Below are 13,716 nucleotides of genomic sequence, written 5' to 3'. Positions count from 1 at the left end.
GGCTCCATATTTCATTGCATAGTCAGATATTTAAACGTCGTCTTCCTCTTAGCAGTCATATAGGCCAGAAGGGTGTGTTAAATATAAGCTCTATGTGCTTATGATCAGTATACCATTTTCCCAATATACACTGGTTCTTATAATGCACCCTTACTTGCACCTTCCTTGCATCTAAAGGTAGTTTTGGATTTTCTTCTTCTAGCAAACTGTTGCCCAATAATGCCAGTAGAAAGATAATTACATATCATGGCTGTTAGTAGGGTTTTATGTTGCTACCCGGACAAAACAAAAGGACTCTGGGTTTCAATCTTTTGATTATGGAGCAGTCCAGAGACGTTTCCTTGCCTCATGGTATCAATTATATTAACAGAATGCCAGCCGCCTTCTCACAAGAAAACCAATGCATACTGAAAGGAAAGGTGTCAGTCACTCTTTGGAAAATTGTATCAATTTGTGAAATATCCTGTGAGGCCATTCCATTACGTTTATAAATGTTAATGAATACTGTTTGATGGAGATGTAAAAATGTATTACTTGCAGTCTTAGTCTTGCATCATCAAATAGGTATCTTCATTAAATTTGAGTAACTCTCTTCTTTCAACAAACGTCAGGAAAAGAGATGAATGGGAAAAATAGGTATGCCATTCTTAGGCGGCACACACAAAACGAATTTGGATGGTTACGGTGCATGACCATGATTATGTGACCCGTCATATCTCTAACATGGTAACCACTCTCCGCCTCTTTTTCTCCCTCATGAAATTGTTGGTTGGGAATGTTTTGATAACCCCACTATTGTACTTTCCGCTGCCAAGTGTTTCCTTTGTTAGGTGAAAAAAGTTATTTTTAAAAAACAAAAAAGGAACCCAGAGAAGCATTTGTATTTTATTTCTAAAACTAAAATGCTGTGACAAAAACCCATGTCAAAGAATTAGGATTACTAGTAAGTAACATTCTTCTCATCTAATTTATAACTGGGCTTTCAGTTGTTTTTTTTTTCACCATTTAGATGGTCATGAACGTTTTTATATAGTTCACATTGGTCTTGCATTCTATTGTTTGGGACTTTTCATATAGTTGTGATGTTGCCTAGTCCGAATTCTCACTATCCCTCTTGTCTTGTAGTCTGACATGCTGAGGTCGCTTGCAACCACCAGACCCACTGTGAACACAGAAGATCTACTAAAAATCAAGAAATTCACAGACGACTTTGGACAAGAAGGATAGTTCCACTCTAGGGTATTGATGGGCAAGAGGGGCATGCCTTGTGGAAGTAGTGTTTACTTGCCAAGCCCTCAGCGCCCAGTTGTATGGTGCCATGGGCTTGGTTTATTTTAAGCTCACTACTAAAATCATCTTGCTAAGAAATAAACAGTGCTTTCCTATCAAGACACTAATTCAGCCTAGAGAGAGACGGAAGTTTGTCTCCCTGCTTGCATCATTAGCAAGCCAAGCAGAGCTAGCTTCCAGGACCACACTGATCCATGCTGTCTGCAGCCAACCTCCATGCCTTGCTGTGAGCTGTGTTTCAATCAACAGAACTGTGACCTGCTCCGGCTCAAAATTGCATATTGCTATATTGAACAGGAATGTGCTTGGGGCATTGTCTCAACTCTTAATTGTTTTCCTGCGTGCTTTTAAATACAAAAACAATGTTGCCTCATTTTTTCTTGATGAAACATATTTATCAGAATAACCCACAGGAGAAAATGTTTCCAAAAGCTAATGTTTATTGCACATTAATTGTGTGTCTTGTGAGACTGTTCCAAAAGTATGCTTATGGGTTTGCCAGGCATAGTCATTAATACGATTAGCCTTGCTGGGACACAGAACCTACAGTTGTTTTCTGTCACTCTCATTCTGGCAAAACCTGGCTCGGCCTCTAAATGGCCTTCTGAACTCCCCCCCCCCCCCCCCCTTTCAGAGAAGCTGTTTTATGTTGCAACATCCCTGCATCATTCCCTCTGACACATATGCATTCACTTTATGCTTTAATAATGGTACTGCTTCCTGACACTGCCGCTTCTGCAGAACTTCTTCACCTGCTTCTAATGAAATCACTAGCCTGCCACCTGTTTTTCTCCCTGCATATGCTTCAAGCTGCTACCCCATCCTCTTGTGTGTTTTTTCCCTTCTCTGTCATATCCTTTGTGTGAGGTTTCCGGACTCTCAGCCTGCCTTCTTTTACCAATAGTGTTATTTTCATGTCCCCTAATTCTCCCACCTTTATATCTTCTTTGTGTGTATACCAACCAGTATTGTTAGCGAAAAGCCCCTGCACTTATGCACCATGTCTTCAGGATGTGCCTTCATCACTTTGAACTTTCTACAGCAGGATAGTGTTAGCCCCCTCAGTTTCTAAAGTTAAAAATAGTAGTAGTATACAGCGTGAAGCAGAGATGTCTAGGTTTCCTGACTAGCAGCAACTAAAGAAAGGTAAGCAATTACCGTGAAATGTGCTTCCTCAGAAATCCGATTTGCTGCTGATGGAAGTAGGTGACAGTGGATTATTTGTAGACTGTTAGATAGTTTCTATTTTTACAGTTCAATGTTACTGCCTTTTTTTTTCTTGCTTATGCCGGCGTTCTACATCTGAGGTTGACTGGCCTATCTAATATTGGGGTCATTCCTCACCTTGTTCCTTTGAAAAGCTATGTGATGGTGATATACTTTATAAAGTGGGATTGAATTCTGCTGTGCCCTGTTGTCCTTTCAATGGCGTATTGGGAAATCTCCCACTTTCCTAGAGGCTAGTTCCCCTCTGGTTAAGCACGATCATTTGATGGACTACATGTACGGGACTTGTGTGCCAGAAGCAGGGTGATTTTGCTAGGTTCTAATTAATGAGGCTTCTAGAATTCCTACGGTCACCATGGCCTTAGAGGCTCGATGGACAAGCCCAACTGCACTAAATTCAGCCCAGTCCCATGCTAATTTCATTTATATCTGAAGCCCCTGTAAATGTTTTCTCTTCGTGCACTAAGAACAATGTTAGTCTAGAATTACAATCTTGATATAAATATATTTAAATAAAATCAAACTGAAGATGTGACTTCTGTTTATTGGCTCATATACTGCCTTGCCTCATACTTTTTTCCTTTAAAAAAAAACACCAAGGACAAAACATAACTCATGAGTAGCAACGCATGAAAGGGAGATGTGCCCAGAAAAGATTGTGATGACGTCTGAGGTCAATTAAATGCATACCAATTGAAGGTGTTCAACTCTGTGTGGGAAAATGGAGCAGATAACTTGTTTGTCAAAGCTTGTCATGAAAACATCCATGTATGTTAATCTAATTAATTGAACATTTCACTTTAAATATTTATTTTACCAGGTATAGTGGGTAGGTAAGTTATTCCTTTTTGCAGCTTTCCCATTCACTTCAATCGGGCATTCCAGCCTATTTGCAAACTATTTGGTGCGCCCTTGCTTTGATTTTTTGGGAGTGGAGTCTTCTTAAATCTCACTCTCTGGTTTAACTGCTTTTGTTTTTTGGGCACTGGCCAGTCCTTATGGCTGCGGTGCAGGGGGACCCTCTCCTTCATATGTCTGTTGTAGCACTACAATACAGGGAAACCTTGTTGTTGCATTTTTTTTGGACTAGAGATACTTTTCTCATAGTAAGTGAGACCAGTGTGGTTGGCAGGGGAACCATTTTGTGCCCTACAGGGCTGTAGTTGGCTGTCTGTGTTCTTTAAGCACTCTCTTTGTGCTTCACTGTGCTTTTGGCTGTCTTCCTCCCGGGCAGGGGTAGGATGTGGCCCTCTATGGGTATCCTCTTTGCAGGCTTCGGCCAGAGCCCTGGAAGTAGCCTTTGTTCTTGAAATAGTTTCAGGTTGGGTATGGGGCTGCAGAGAGCCCCAATACAAGTCATGGAACCTGTGTGAGGTTGTGGCTGTACCTAAGCATGCTGTCCATGATTGGACAGTCTCCCAGAGTTTAAGGGAGCCCCTGGTATAGGGTCCCCAACCCCAGAACTTTGGATATTGGGAAGAGGATCTGGAGCCGTTCTTCAGTCAACCACTGGGGCAATACTCTGAGGTACAAGAGACAACAGAAATATGCCAGCTGACTCATTCAGTGACCACCATTGGCCAAGCCATTCACTGCTGGCAAAGCTCTGCTCTCCATTTGACTGAGCCTCCCTCATCTGAAGCCTGACTCCAGCATTGTTGTCCTCCTCTGGCTCTGATGAGTTGTGGGCTTTCTGAGCGGTGACTTTTCCTGTTGCCTGGGTAACGTGCAGCCTGGTACTGTGAAATTTGCAATGCATCCTTATCATGGGCCCTGGGCCTGGACATTTCTGCTCTCTACCTAGAAGAGCAGTCTCGCTGGAGCATTCTTACCGTGTTCCTTCATCCTCATTCCTGCAGACCATGTGCAGTGTAAATCCAACTGCTAATAGTGTCTGACGTGTCGTTGGATTCTTCAATCATTGTAGATGTCCTCGCAGTGGTCTTCCTTGAGCTATAACTTAGTCAGGTCATGACAGACACAGCTTAAATCCATACGTCATAGTTATCATCCGAAGAACACTCTGCATCTGCAAGCCCTGGCCCTCCAATACCGACACCCACCTTGAGAAAAGTTGTTCCCAACAACCTTTGTTGGTGGAACCTGAGCATAGGTATTTTGTTGGTTGTCTCCCTGGAGGACTAGGAGTGGCAGCCGCTCTATCCTACACAGTAAATTTAACTTTATTATAGGACAGATTGGAGTGACTTGACTCTAGTGTTATCTAATGCTCTGAGCACTGTGATTCCTATGAGAGCGAGCAGAGTAACATTTCAAACTCCCCTAACGTAGCCTAGACTAGGTTGCTTACCAGGAACGTTTTTGGAACACTTAAGTAATTGGACTCATTTAGTTGAGCTACTGTGCACTGTTACTGCCTTACATTATAAAGCCTATTCTCCAGCATGGGGTCTGGCATGGATTCACATGCTCTTTAATATTGCCCGTCGTCCGGCCGGGAATCCTCTGTAAGTGAAAGTGAAACTGTTTTTTATTTTACTAACTGTCTTTCTTCTATAAACCAATCACTGAGCTCTGGGTCATACTGCCCCCAGCCAATGACTGCCCGCTCCCTACACTCCCCCTCTGGCAGCCATCTTGAGATTTTTACTGCACGTTTAATTGTTGGGAGTCATCATGTTTTGCTCTGAGAGCTTTTCTATGTTTTAAAAAGTTTCTATTTTAGGCAAATAGAGCCTGTGTGCTCTTTCGTTCCTTTGACTGGCAAGCGGGGATCGTTTGTTGGCGTCTTTCAACGCCCCTCAAGGGCAAGAATTGTCGAGAGTTTCATCGAAGATTCCAGAAGGACATCAGGCCTACACTGCTCGCCAGACCATGACGGAGGAGGGAGGCTCCCTCTTCAAGCTCTGCTCCAGCTGCAGATTGAGGAATGTGTTTATGGAGGACAAACACTCCCAGTGCCTCTGGCTCCATCCGGACCACAGGGAAACAGATTGTGAAATCTGCCTAGGGTTCTCCAAGCGCACTGTCAAGGATCATCACAGTAGGTTGGCAGCGCGGCTCAACGCCAAGGCCTCTACCCCGTGCGGCTAGCAGGGGCATACCTCACCCAGAACCGGCCGGTCCGAGGAGCGGGCTTCTAAATCATTTGTGGGGGCTCCATCCGTGAGAGCCCAAGACAAGGCAAGCACTGCGTTTCTGTCGGGATCACCACGCAAGCATGTCCCCCTACGGCAGGGCGCGTTAATATTCGCCATCTACCTCCATCTCCAGTCATCGCTCCAGCTCCTCCTAGAAGAGGAAATCGGCTAACCCAGGGAAACTGCGGGAGTAGCCAGAGAAGGCCAAGGCGCAGGGAAAGGTGTCCGACTTGCCCCTGAAGGCCCAGCTGGTACAGACAAAAGTCACTCTCAACGATCAAGCTGGTGGCAGCTGCCCTCTCGAAAGGGGCTGACCTAGCCCAGGGGACCACTGCGGCACCCAGAGTGGCCCTACCCGCGAGGTGGGAGGCCTCGGCCAAGCTGGTGGTGAAAACACAGGAGAAGAGGATGCCATCCTTAAGCCTGAGACCGACACCTCAGGATGCAAAAAAGGGGAGGAGTGGAGGCCTCAACCGGGCTACAGGGCACAGATATTTCTTTCTCGGATGAGGAGGACCTGGTGTACGGTCCTTGAAGACGGGTGGAACGCCGAGGAGGACGACGACGGCGGAAACGCTGAGGGGGATGACGGCCGGAAGACCACTGGCGATGTGGCTGCTGGGCCCAGCAAGCCCCCCGACACCTCCCTGGGACATACGTGTCACTGTACATCCTTTCAACTCTCCACACCCTGGTGTCAGAGATTCAGAAGAGGATGCTGACTCAGGCACCGGTGGCTCCAGGCTCGCCACCGGCAAAGAAGAGAGACTGCACCCTATGCTGCCTCATCAACGGCCGCACATGCCCTCTCCCCCCCCCCCAACCTCCTCCAAGGGATACGGGGACGGACACGGACGACTGCAGCATTTCTCCACAGACGAGGGCTTCTCCCCGGACGAAGTGGGGTCATTCCACGCCATGGTCGCCCAAGCGTCTGAGCTCTTCCAGCTGACGCCAGAAGAGACCAAGAAGGAAGGTTTCATTTACCAACGACTTAAGGCCAAAAGGAAGACCTTCCTGGTGGTACCTCCCCTGGACGATGTTTGGGAAGAGGGCCTGGCACTGATGAGAAAACCAGCCTCCGCCCCGGTGAAGAGGAATAGGCTAGAGAACACGTACCGGGTGCCGGAGTCCGCACCAAAGTACTACAGTCGCAGCCCTCCCGGGACTCGGTGGTCTTGGTGGCAGCGAGGAAGAGGTCTTCTAATCCCTCATCTTCAGCCTCTGTTCCCCCAGACAGCGAGGGGAAGAAGTTGGACGCCACAGGTAGGAAAGTGATCTACTCAGCGGCTGCGAAGACAGTCTTCAGCGGATGCACTTGCGATCATGGCCCGATACGACAGGGAGCTGTGGTATAAGATGGCCCCACTGCTGGAATTTCTACCTGACAAGCAGGTCAAGGCGCTGGAAACCCTCCAGGAGGGCGAGGTGGCATCTGACCATGCCATCACTGTGGCCCTGGACATCGCATACGCAGGGTTTTGACAGATGGGTAACAGTGTCTACCTCCGTCGTCGTGGCTGGTTGAAGGCCACCAACTTCCGTCAAGAGGTCCAGACGAGGGTGCTGGACATGCCATAAGACAGGGTCAACCTCTTTGGGAAAGCTGTCGATGAATCGTTGCAGGCCATTAAGACGGAGACGGGCCGTGCCCTGGGCACTCTTCAGCAGCATCGTCCATCCTTTCGTGCCTCTGGCAGAAAATCGGGCAAATCGTTGAAGGGATTCAGCAGAGGGTTCTCCTCATACCGTCAACCCTCCAGGTCCGAGACCCAAGAGGCCTACAGGGGGCACTCCAAGTCCACATGTCCACCATTCATCACGTATAAACTACGTGTGGGCCTCCAGGAAACTTCTGGGGTGGGTGAACTCCATAGAGGTGCGGGCAATAAACTTGTCCGACCATGGCCCCGTTAGTGGTGAAGATACCCAGAAGGGAGGTGGAGGTATCCAGTAAACCAGTTTAAGGATGAGACTAAACTGAAAAGCCAAAGAGAACCAGCTGACAGAACCCATGACGTTACAGACAACCCCTAGAACCGACAAAGGGGAAAACCCACAAGAACAAAATAAACAATTCTAGGTGGAACCGACCATGAGCGACAGCCCAATCAGGACAGAACAATAGATAACAAGGCTTACACAAACGGGCACCACAATAAACCTTACCCACTACCAAGCATCCCCCTTACAGACATGACTACATGAACCTTGCGTAAACCCCAACCCAATTCCACTGTGCATCCACGCTCACAAGACAACCATCCTCACCAAGCCCTCCATGTAAGCTAACTCGCCACCTAAATGAGACCACTATCACCACACTAAGAAACCCACACCCAAGCTAGTAAGTAGGAGACAGAATGCACTAGATCGACACACACAATACCCTAGCAGCCTTCCTTGAGATGCACTGACTTCCTAACAATTAACCCATCACACACAACAAATCATCTGAAACATAGGTAGGGTGATTAACTTGTGCAACAATCAAGACGTCCTGGTACGGACTCCGCTGTACCGCATCGCACTCAGACAGAGACGGATATGGGCATAGGTCGCAAGCAGATAGTTCTGCAGGGACCAGTTTGCATCAACCACAGACTGGGATGTAGGGGCTGCCCTGAGTTAGAACAAAGATAGAATTGTGGAGATTAACTAACACAACAGAGCGCTGAGAGACAGCCTTGTCATGCTGAAACTAGATCACTGTGAGGAAGACATTTTTTTGTCTAAATCTCGAGACACAAATGAATGTTTTCTCCATGCAACTATGCTACTAACCAACCCTACTAAAACCTCTTCACACACCTCTCAACCCCTAACCAAACACAAACTGCACGCACTTCACCACACCGCAACAGCAAGCACACAACACAGGTCTTTACACAACACCACACAACGGATTCCGACTGGATACCACACCAAAAAGCTCCGCAAACGGCGTTAACTGAACTGAAGCTGCCAACAGCACAACACAGCTCCCTTGCTCTCTCTCTCCAAACTTTATCCTTCTAACGTGCCCTTACCCTCCCCCTTTCTTTCAGATCTGCCAGAGCGCCAGGGGACCACTACGGTGCTGAGAGTGCATGGTATAAATATCCTTTAGCATTAACTAAAAAAGGAACTGAACGAGGAAATTAAGCGCTATTTTGGGACAACAAACCGGTAGAGACATCAGGGCAGTTTCAATGGGATGCCTTTAAGGCAACAATAAGGAGGAGAATCATCGCTATCAAAGCCAGGAGGGACATGGATTTCAGGCTGATTGAGAGAAAACTAGAAGAAGACCTGAAGCGGGTAGTGGCCAAAATGGGTGTGGGAGCTAGCGGGGAAACGAGAAAGGAATATAGAGCAATAAAGGCCTAATTGGAAATTAACTGGCGGGGCAGCAGAAAAAGCATTGGCATCTTTAAAACAGAATTATTATACCAAGGCCAATAAAGCTGATAGACTTCTAGCCAGAATGTTGAGGAGGGAAAAGAGAAACAAAATAATAGTTAAAGTGAAGATGGAAGGGGGGGGGGGAATTAGCACGGACACAAAGGATATTGTTCTCGAGGTTCTACACAGTACTAGACAGTTCAGCAAACCCTACAGAACAGAGACAACCAGAATATCTTAAAGGGCAGGACATGGCTCAAATCACAGCTCAAGAAAAGTAAACACTAGATCTCGACATCACTTTGGATGAAGTGCGGAGGGTCATTATGGCACTACTCAATAATAAATCCCCGGGATCGGATGGGTTCAAAGAAACATTGATCCAATACTTGGTCCCAATTTTTAATGAAATGGAGGAGGGGGCATTGGCAGGGGAAGAATGGCAAGCATGGAAGAAGCAAAGGTAATCCTCCTTCCCAAAAAAGGCAAGGATCCGACTGAGTGCAGCTCTTACGGACCAGTAGCTTTAATCAATGGGGATGCGAAAATCTTTACAAAAATCCTGGTGAATCGCCTAGATCAAATTCTTCCAAGTATAATCAATCCAGACCAGTCAGGGTTTATCTGGGCCAGGCAGACCAGTGATAGCACCAGGAGGATCACCCACCTTATAGAGATCAATAAAAAAGGTATTGCAGCGATCCTTGTAGCCTTGGATGCGGTAAAGACTTTCGATGGGGTGGAGTGGGTGTTCTTGTTCGCAACAATGAAGAAAATCAGATTTGAGGAGAAATTCATAAAAATGGTCAACGCCAACTACCAGAACCCATCAATAAGGCTGGCGATTAATGGGCAGCTGTCTGAGCCCATCGAGCGCCAAAGGGGCACGAAGCAGGGCTGCCCTCTCTCCCCCTTGCTTTATGCCATTTATTTGGAGACATTATTGGAGGCAATAAGAGCAAATGACTGGATAGCAGGGACAACTTTTGCGGGAACGGTGCACAAGGTAGCTGCATTCGCGGACAACCTACTTTTGATGTTGAGTGAACCGGAGACCTTGAGAGCAATGGAGAGGGAGACAAATAGCTTTGGAAGGGTGGCAGGGCTAAAAATAAATCCTCAAGAGTCTGAAATACTGGACTGCAGGACCATGCTCCTCTGAGATCCCATAACTGCAGGGACTTGATCTCCTGGCGAAACTAAGCCGCAGCATTGTATCAAGGGATCCAGCCAGAGCACGGTCACCCCCAGCCAACTATAAGCAATCGCCTATGCTTTTATCCTGCAAGGTGAGCTGCTGACTCTGTTGGGAGAGTGGTGAAGGGGACCTAGCCCAGGGGAGAGGCCTATGGGACTGTGCAACGAGCAAAAGATAGTCTTACCCCGGAGAGGGGTGGAGGCCACAGAGAGGGACTCTCCTTCTGGCCACCAGCTTCACCCCCTACAGCAGAGACCCGTCCTAAGGCCCGGCCCGCCTCTACTTGTAGCAGCACGGCATCATCAGCGCTGGTTGCCCTCCAGGAGGTCCCCGGCCTCTCACCCCCCCACACATGGCTAAACCCCAAAATCCCAAAGGAACGCCGACATCGCAGTTTTCCTCCAGCCTCAAGACAAACATAAGAAGATGGAGGCCCCAATCCCCCCACAGAACTCCCCCATGGTGGGGCAATTAACCACTAAGGAGTATCTACAGGCCTTTGTCAGAAATTAAGGCAGAATTCCGGCGCAGTGTGGCAGGGATTTCGGCAGGGTGAATCAACTGGACCAGCAGGTCCTCGGGCTGGAACAACGACTCAGAGAGGCAGAGGAGCATGCGATAATGGCAGACTTCCAGAGAAGGATCCAGGCACTGGAGGGGATGATCAATGAATTAGCAGGTTAACAGAAGGTTCTGGAAAACAGGTCCAGTAGGAATAACCTGCGGATCAAAGGAGTTCCCACTTCAATCTCAGCTCAGGCCTCCTGTCATACATTGGCAAGATCTTACAGATGCTCCTTCCACACCTGGACAAATCGATGCTACTCCTGGATCGCACCCATAGAATACGCGCCCTATGAGCCCGATCACAAGACAGACCCCCGGATGCAATTACCTCGTTCCATTTCTCCACTACAAAACAAGAGATCCTAACAACCAGCTGGACCCAAGGAGACCCAACGTTCCAAGGAGCGCCACTACACATTTTCCAGGACCTTGCGGTGGAAATCATGCAAAGACTAAGAGAGCTGAGGCCCTTGACGACATTCTTGCAAGACCAGAAGGTGTGTTGTCGCTGGCTTTTCTCTGCCACTCTTCAATGTATTTGGTCTGACACCGCCCGTATTATCAGCTCACTAGAAGAAGCAGAGGACATCCTAAAAGATGCAGCTTAAACAGGCGCCTCATCAAGACCACGTCACCAGCCAGAAAGGAGTCAACCAGACCAAGACGGAACACCTGGATGAAAGTAATAAAAGTTTGGAAGCCTGGAACTCTCCCGCAAGAGACCTGAGGGCCTCTCCCCTAAGCCCACCCCACTTCCCCCGCACACACATATTTGGAGCATCTCCTACTGGGGCTTTCTCCTGCCTTGAATTTGACTGCACTACTACATATCACTGGGTCGATGTAAATTTCTAATTCCGGGCTTCACATTGCCAGTGCCCGGACGTAAAGTGCTATAGTGCCTAAAGGCCCACGGGGTAAACACCCCATCCACAGTTTATCAACATGGTTACCAGCAGCGAGTTGGTTAACTGCTGCAGTTTCGTTACTGCTTCAAAGTTGGAAGCAAAAGTTAAAAACCTGGTTGCGCAATGGGTCCGCAACACAAGACTTAGAAGGCGGCTAATATGGACCCGGCCTTCCCCCGTGTCTTGGAGGAACCAGACTCTCCCAGGGAATTACCACTGCACCAGAAACTGAAATTCATCTTGCCCAATGTGAGGGGCCTAAATGCACCCCCAAAGCGCAAATCGACACTCCAGCGCCTGCAGGACCTGGGGGGCTCCATGATCTTCCTGCAGGAAACCCATCTGCTTCCACTGGACTCCCTGCGCCACTGCATGCAGACATTTCACACTCCAATTTACGGCCTCCAGCGGCTCCAAGAGATGTGGCACAGCAATCCTCTTGGCAAAAGGTATCCCGTTCAAGTCGCTGGTGACAATATACAGCCCGGAGGGTCGTTGCATAGGAAGGCTTTATCTTCAGGCAGTTATATACCCTGATTTCAATCTACGCTCGCAACAACGCACAGGAGTATTTCTATAAAGCACTGGAGGCCAAGCTGATCCCCTTCATCGAGGGTCAAGTAATCATTGGGGAAGACTTCAATGGGGCCCCAGATCCCCTGATGGACAAATCTCACCCACCAGCCCCATGGGACTTTAAAATTGCTATAGGGCTTCTTCACCTCTTCAGGTCGCTGGGCGTGGTGGACTCTTGGAGGGTATTACACCAGGGTGAAAAAGACTTCTCCTTTTTTTCACATGTGCATCAGTCTTCCTCCCGAATAGACTTGCTCCTGACATCCCCACAAATGTGACTATAAAGCCGAGCCTGTTATGGGAACGCCCCGGTCATGTTGATGTGCCAAGCCTATAACCCAGATCCTCCTCCCAGACCTCGTGGAGCCTGTATGATCTGATCCTGAACACCATGGCACTGAGAGACGCCATTGCCAAGGCAATCTGGATCTATTTTCAGGAGAATCCTACAGAACACACCTCTCCAGCTAAAACTTGGGATGCCATGAAGGGGCTTATCAGGGTGGAGCTGATAGCCCATGGGTTGGCATATCGAAAACTGAGGCTAGAGACCCGCATGAAGCTAGAAGACAACGTTCGGACAGCCGAAGGCAAACACCTGAAGGGTTGGTCGCCGAGGGCCCATCACTCCCTACAGGTAGTCCAGAACAGGTTTGAAGCCCACTACGCGGAGGAAACGGTCCATACTCTGCCCAAATCTAAGCAGGGCTACTATGCCAAGAACAATAAAGCAAACAAATTCCTGGTGGAAAGGTTGGTCAAGATAAAGTGACGTAACACCATAACTGGTCTTCGGGACCCAAAGGGAAAGATCCATAATACAGAGGACTCCAAACTACAGCTGGCAGCAGCCCATTTCACCAACAATAACTGGCTCCCCTCAATAGGACAGATCAAGAGCACTATATTGAAGGGGCCACCCTCCCACACCTGAAGTCTGACATAGAAGTGCTGGATGCCCCAATCACAAGTGAGGAAGTAAATTTAGTTATTAAATCCCTGAGGTCTAGGGCCCCGCACGCAGATGGGTTCACAACAAAGTTTTACAAGCTATTTCGCCCCCAACTCCTGGCCCCCACTAACAGCCCTTTCGAATGGATTATGTCCTCCCACGTATTCCTCATCTATGATGGTCATATCTCGCCAGCTTCGCTGCTTCGGAAAAAAACTTTTTCAGCAGAGGGTGCTGTGCACGAGGTCATGGCGTTGATGTCCCTCGAGGGCTGCTGTGGCGTGTCAACGTCACTCTTAGTACAAATAGCGTGTGCCGCGCCGTTGGCTTCAGTTCTGTTTTTCCAAGCTTCGCTTCGAGACAACGGCACGCTTTGTTTTTTCCTCAAGAAAAAATGTCCTCTTCTTCCACTCATTCGACTCCTAAGTCTGGTTTCAAAAAGTGTCATGACTGTGGGGCAAAAATGTCCATCACAGACCAGCACCGCGTTTCCCTTTGGTGTCTGGGAAAAGA

General features: G+C 48.1%; 1 protein-coding gene across 1 annotated transcript in view; it reads left to right on the top strand.

The window, feature by feature from the left end:
- VPS4A (vacuolar protein sorting 4 homolog A) overlaps nt 1–3,052 on the top strand; it is a 376,913-nt gene extending 373,861 nt beyond the window's left edge. The window contains exon 11 of the mRNA XM_069635536.1: nt 1,126–3,052. Within this exon, the coding sequence (XP_069491637.1) occupies nt 1,126–1,227 (102 nt within the window). The 3' untranslated portion in view covers nt 1,228–3,052. The remainder of the gene's footprint in view (nt 1–1,125) is intronic.
- The last annotated feature ends 10,664 nt before the right edge of the window (nt 3,053–13,716 follow it).

The sequence above is a fragment of the Ambystoma mexicanum genome, chromosome 1q (assembly GCF_040938575.1).
Source record: "Ambystoma mexicanum isolate Mex_15411 chromosome 1q, UKY_AmexF1_1, whole genome shotgun sequence".
Classification (NCBI taxonomy): domain Eukaryota; kingdom Metazoa; phylum Chordata; class Amphibia; order Caudata; family Ambystomatidae; genus Ambystoma; species Ambystoma mexicanum.
The sequence above is the reverse complement of the archived record's forward strand: the minus strand, read 5'-3'. Positions and strand labels throughout refer to the sequence as shown.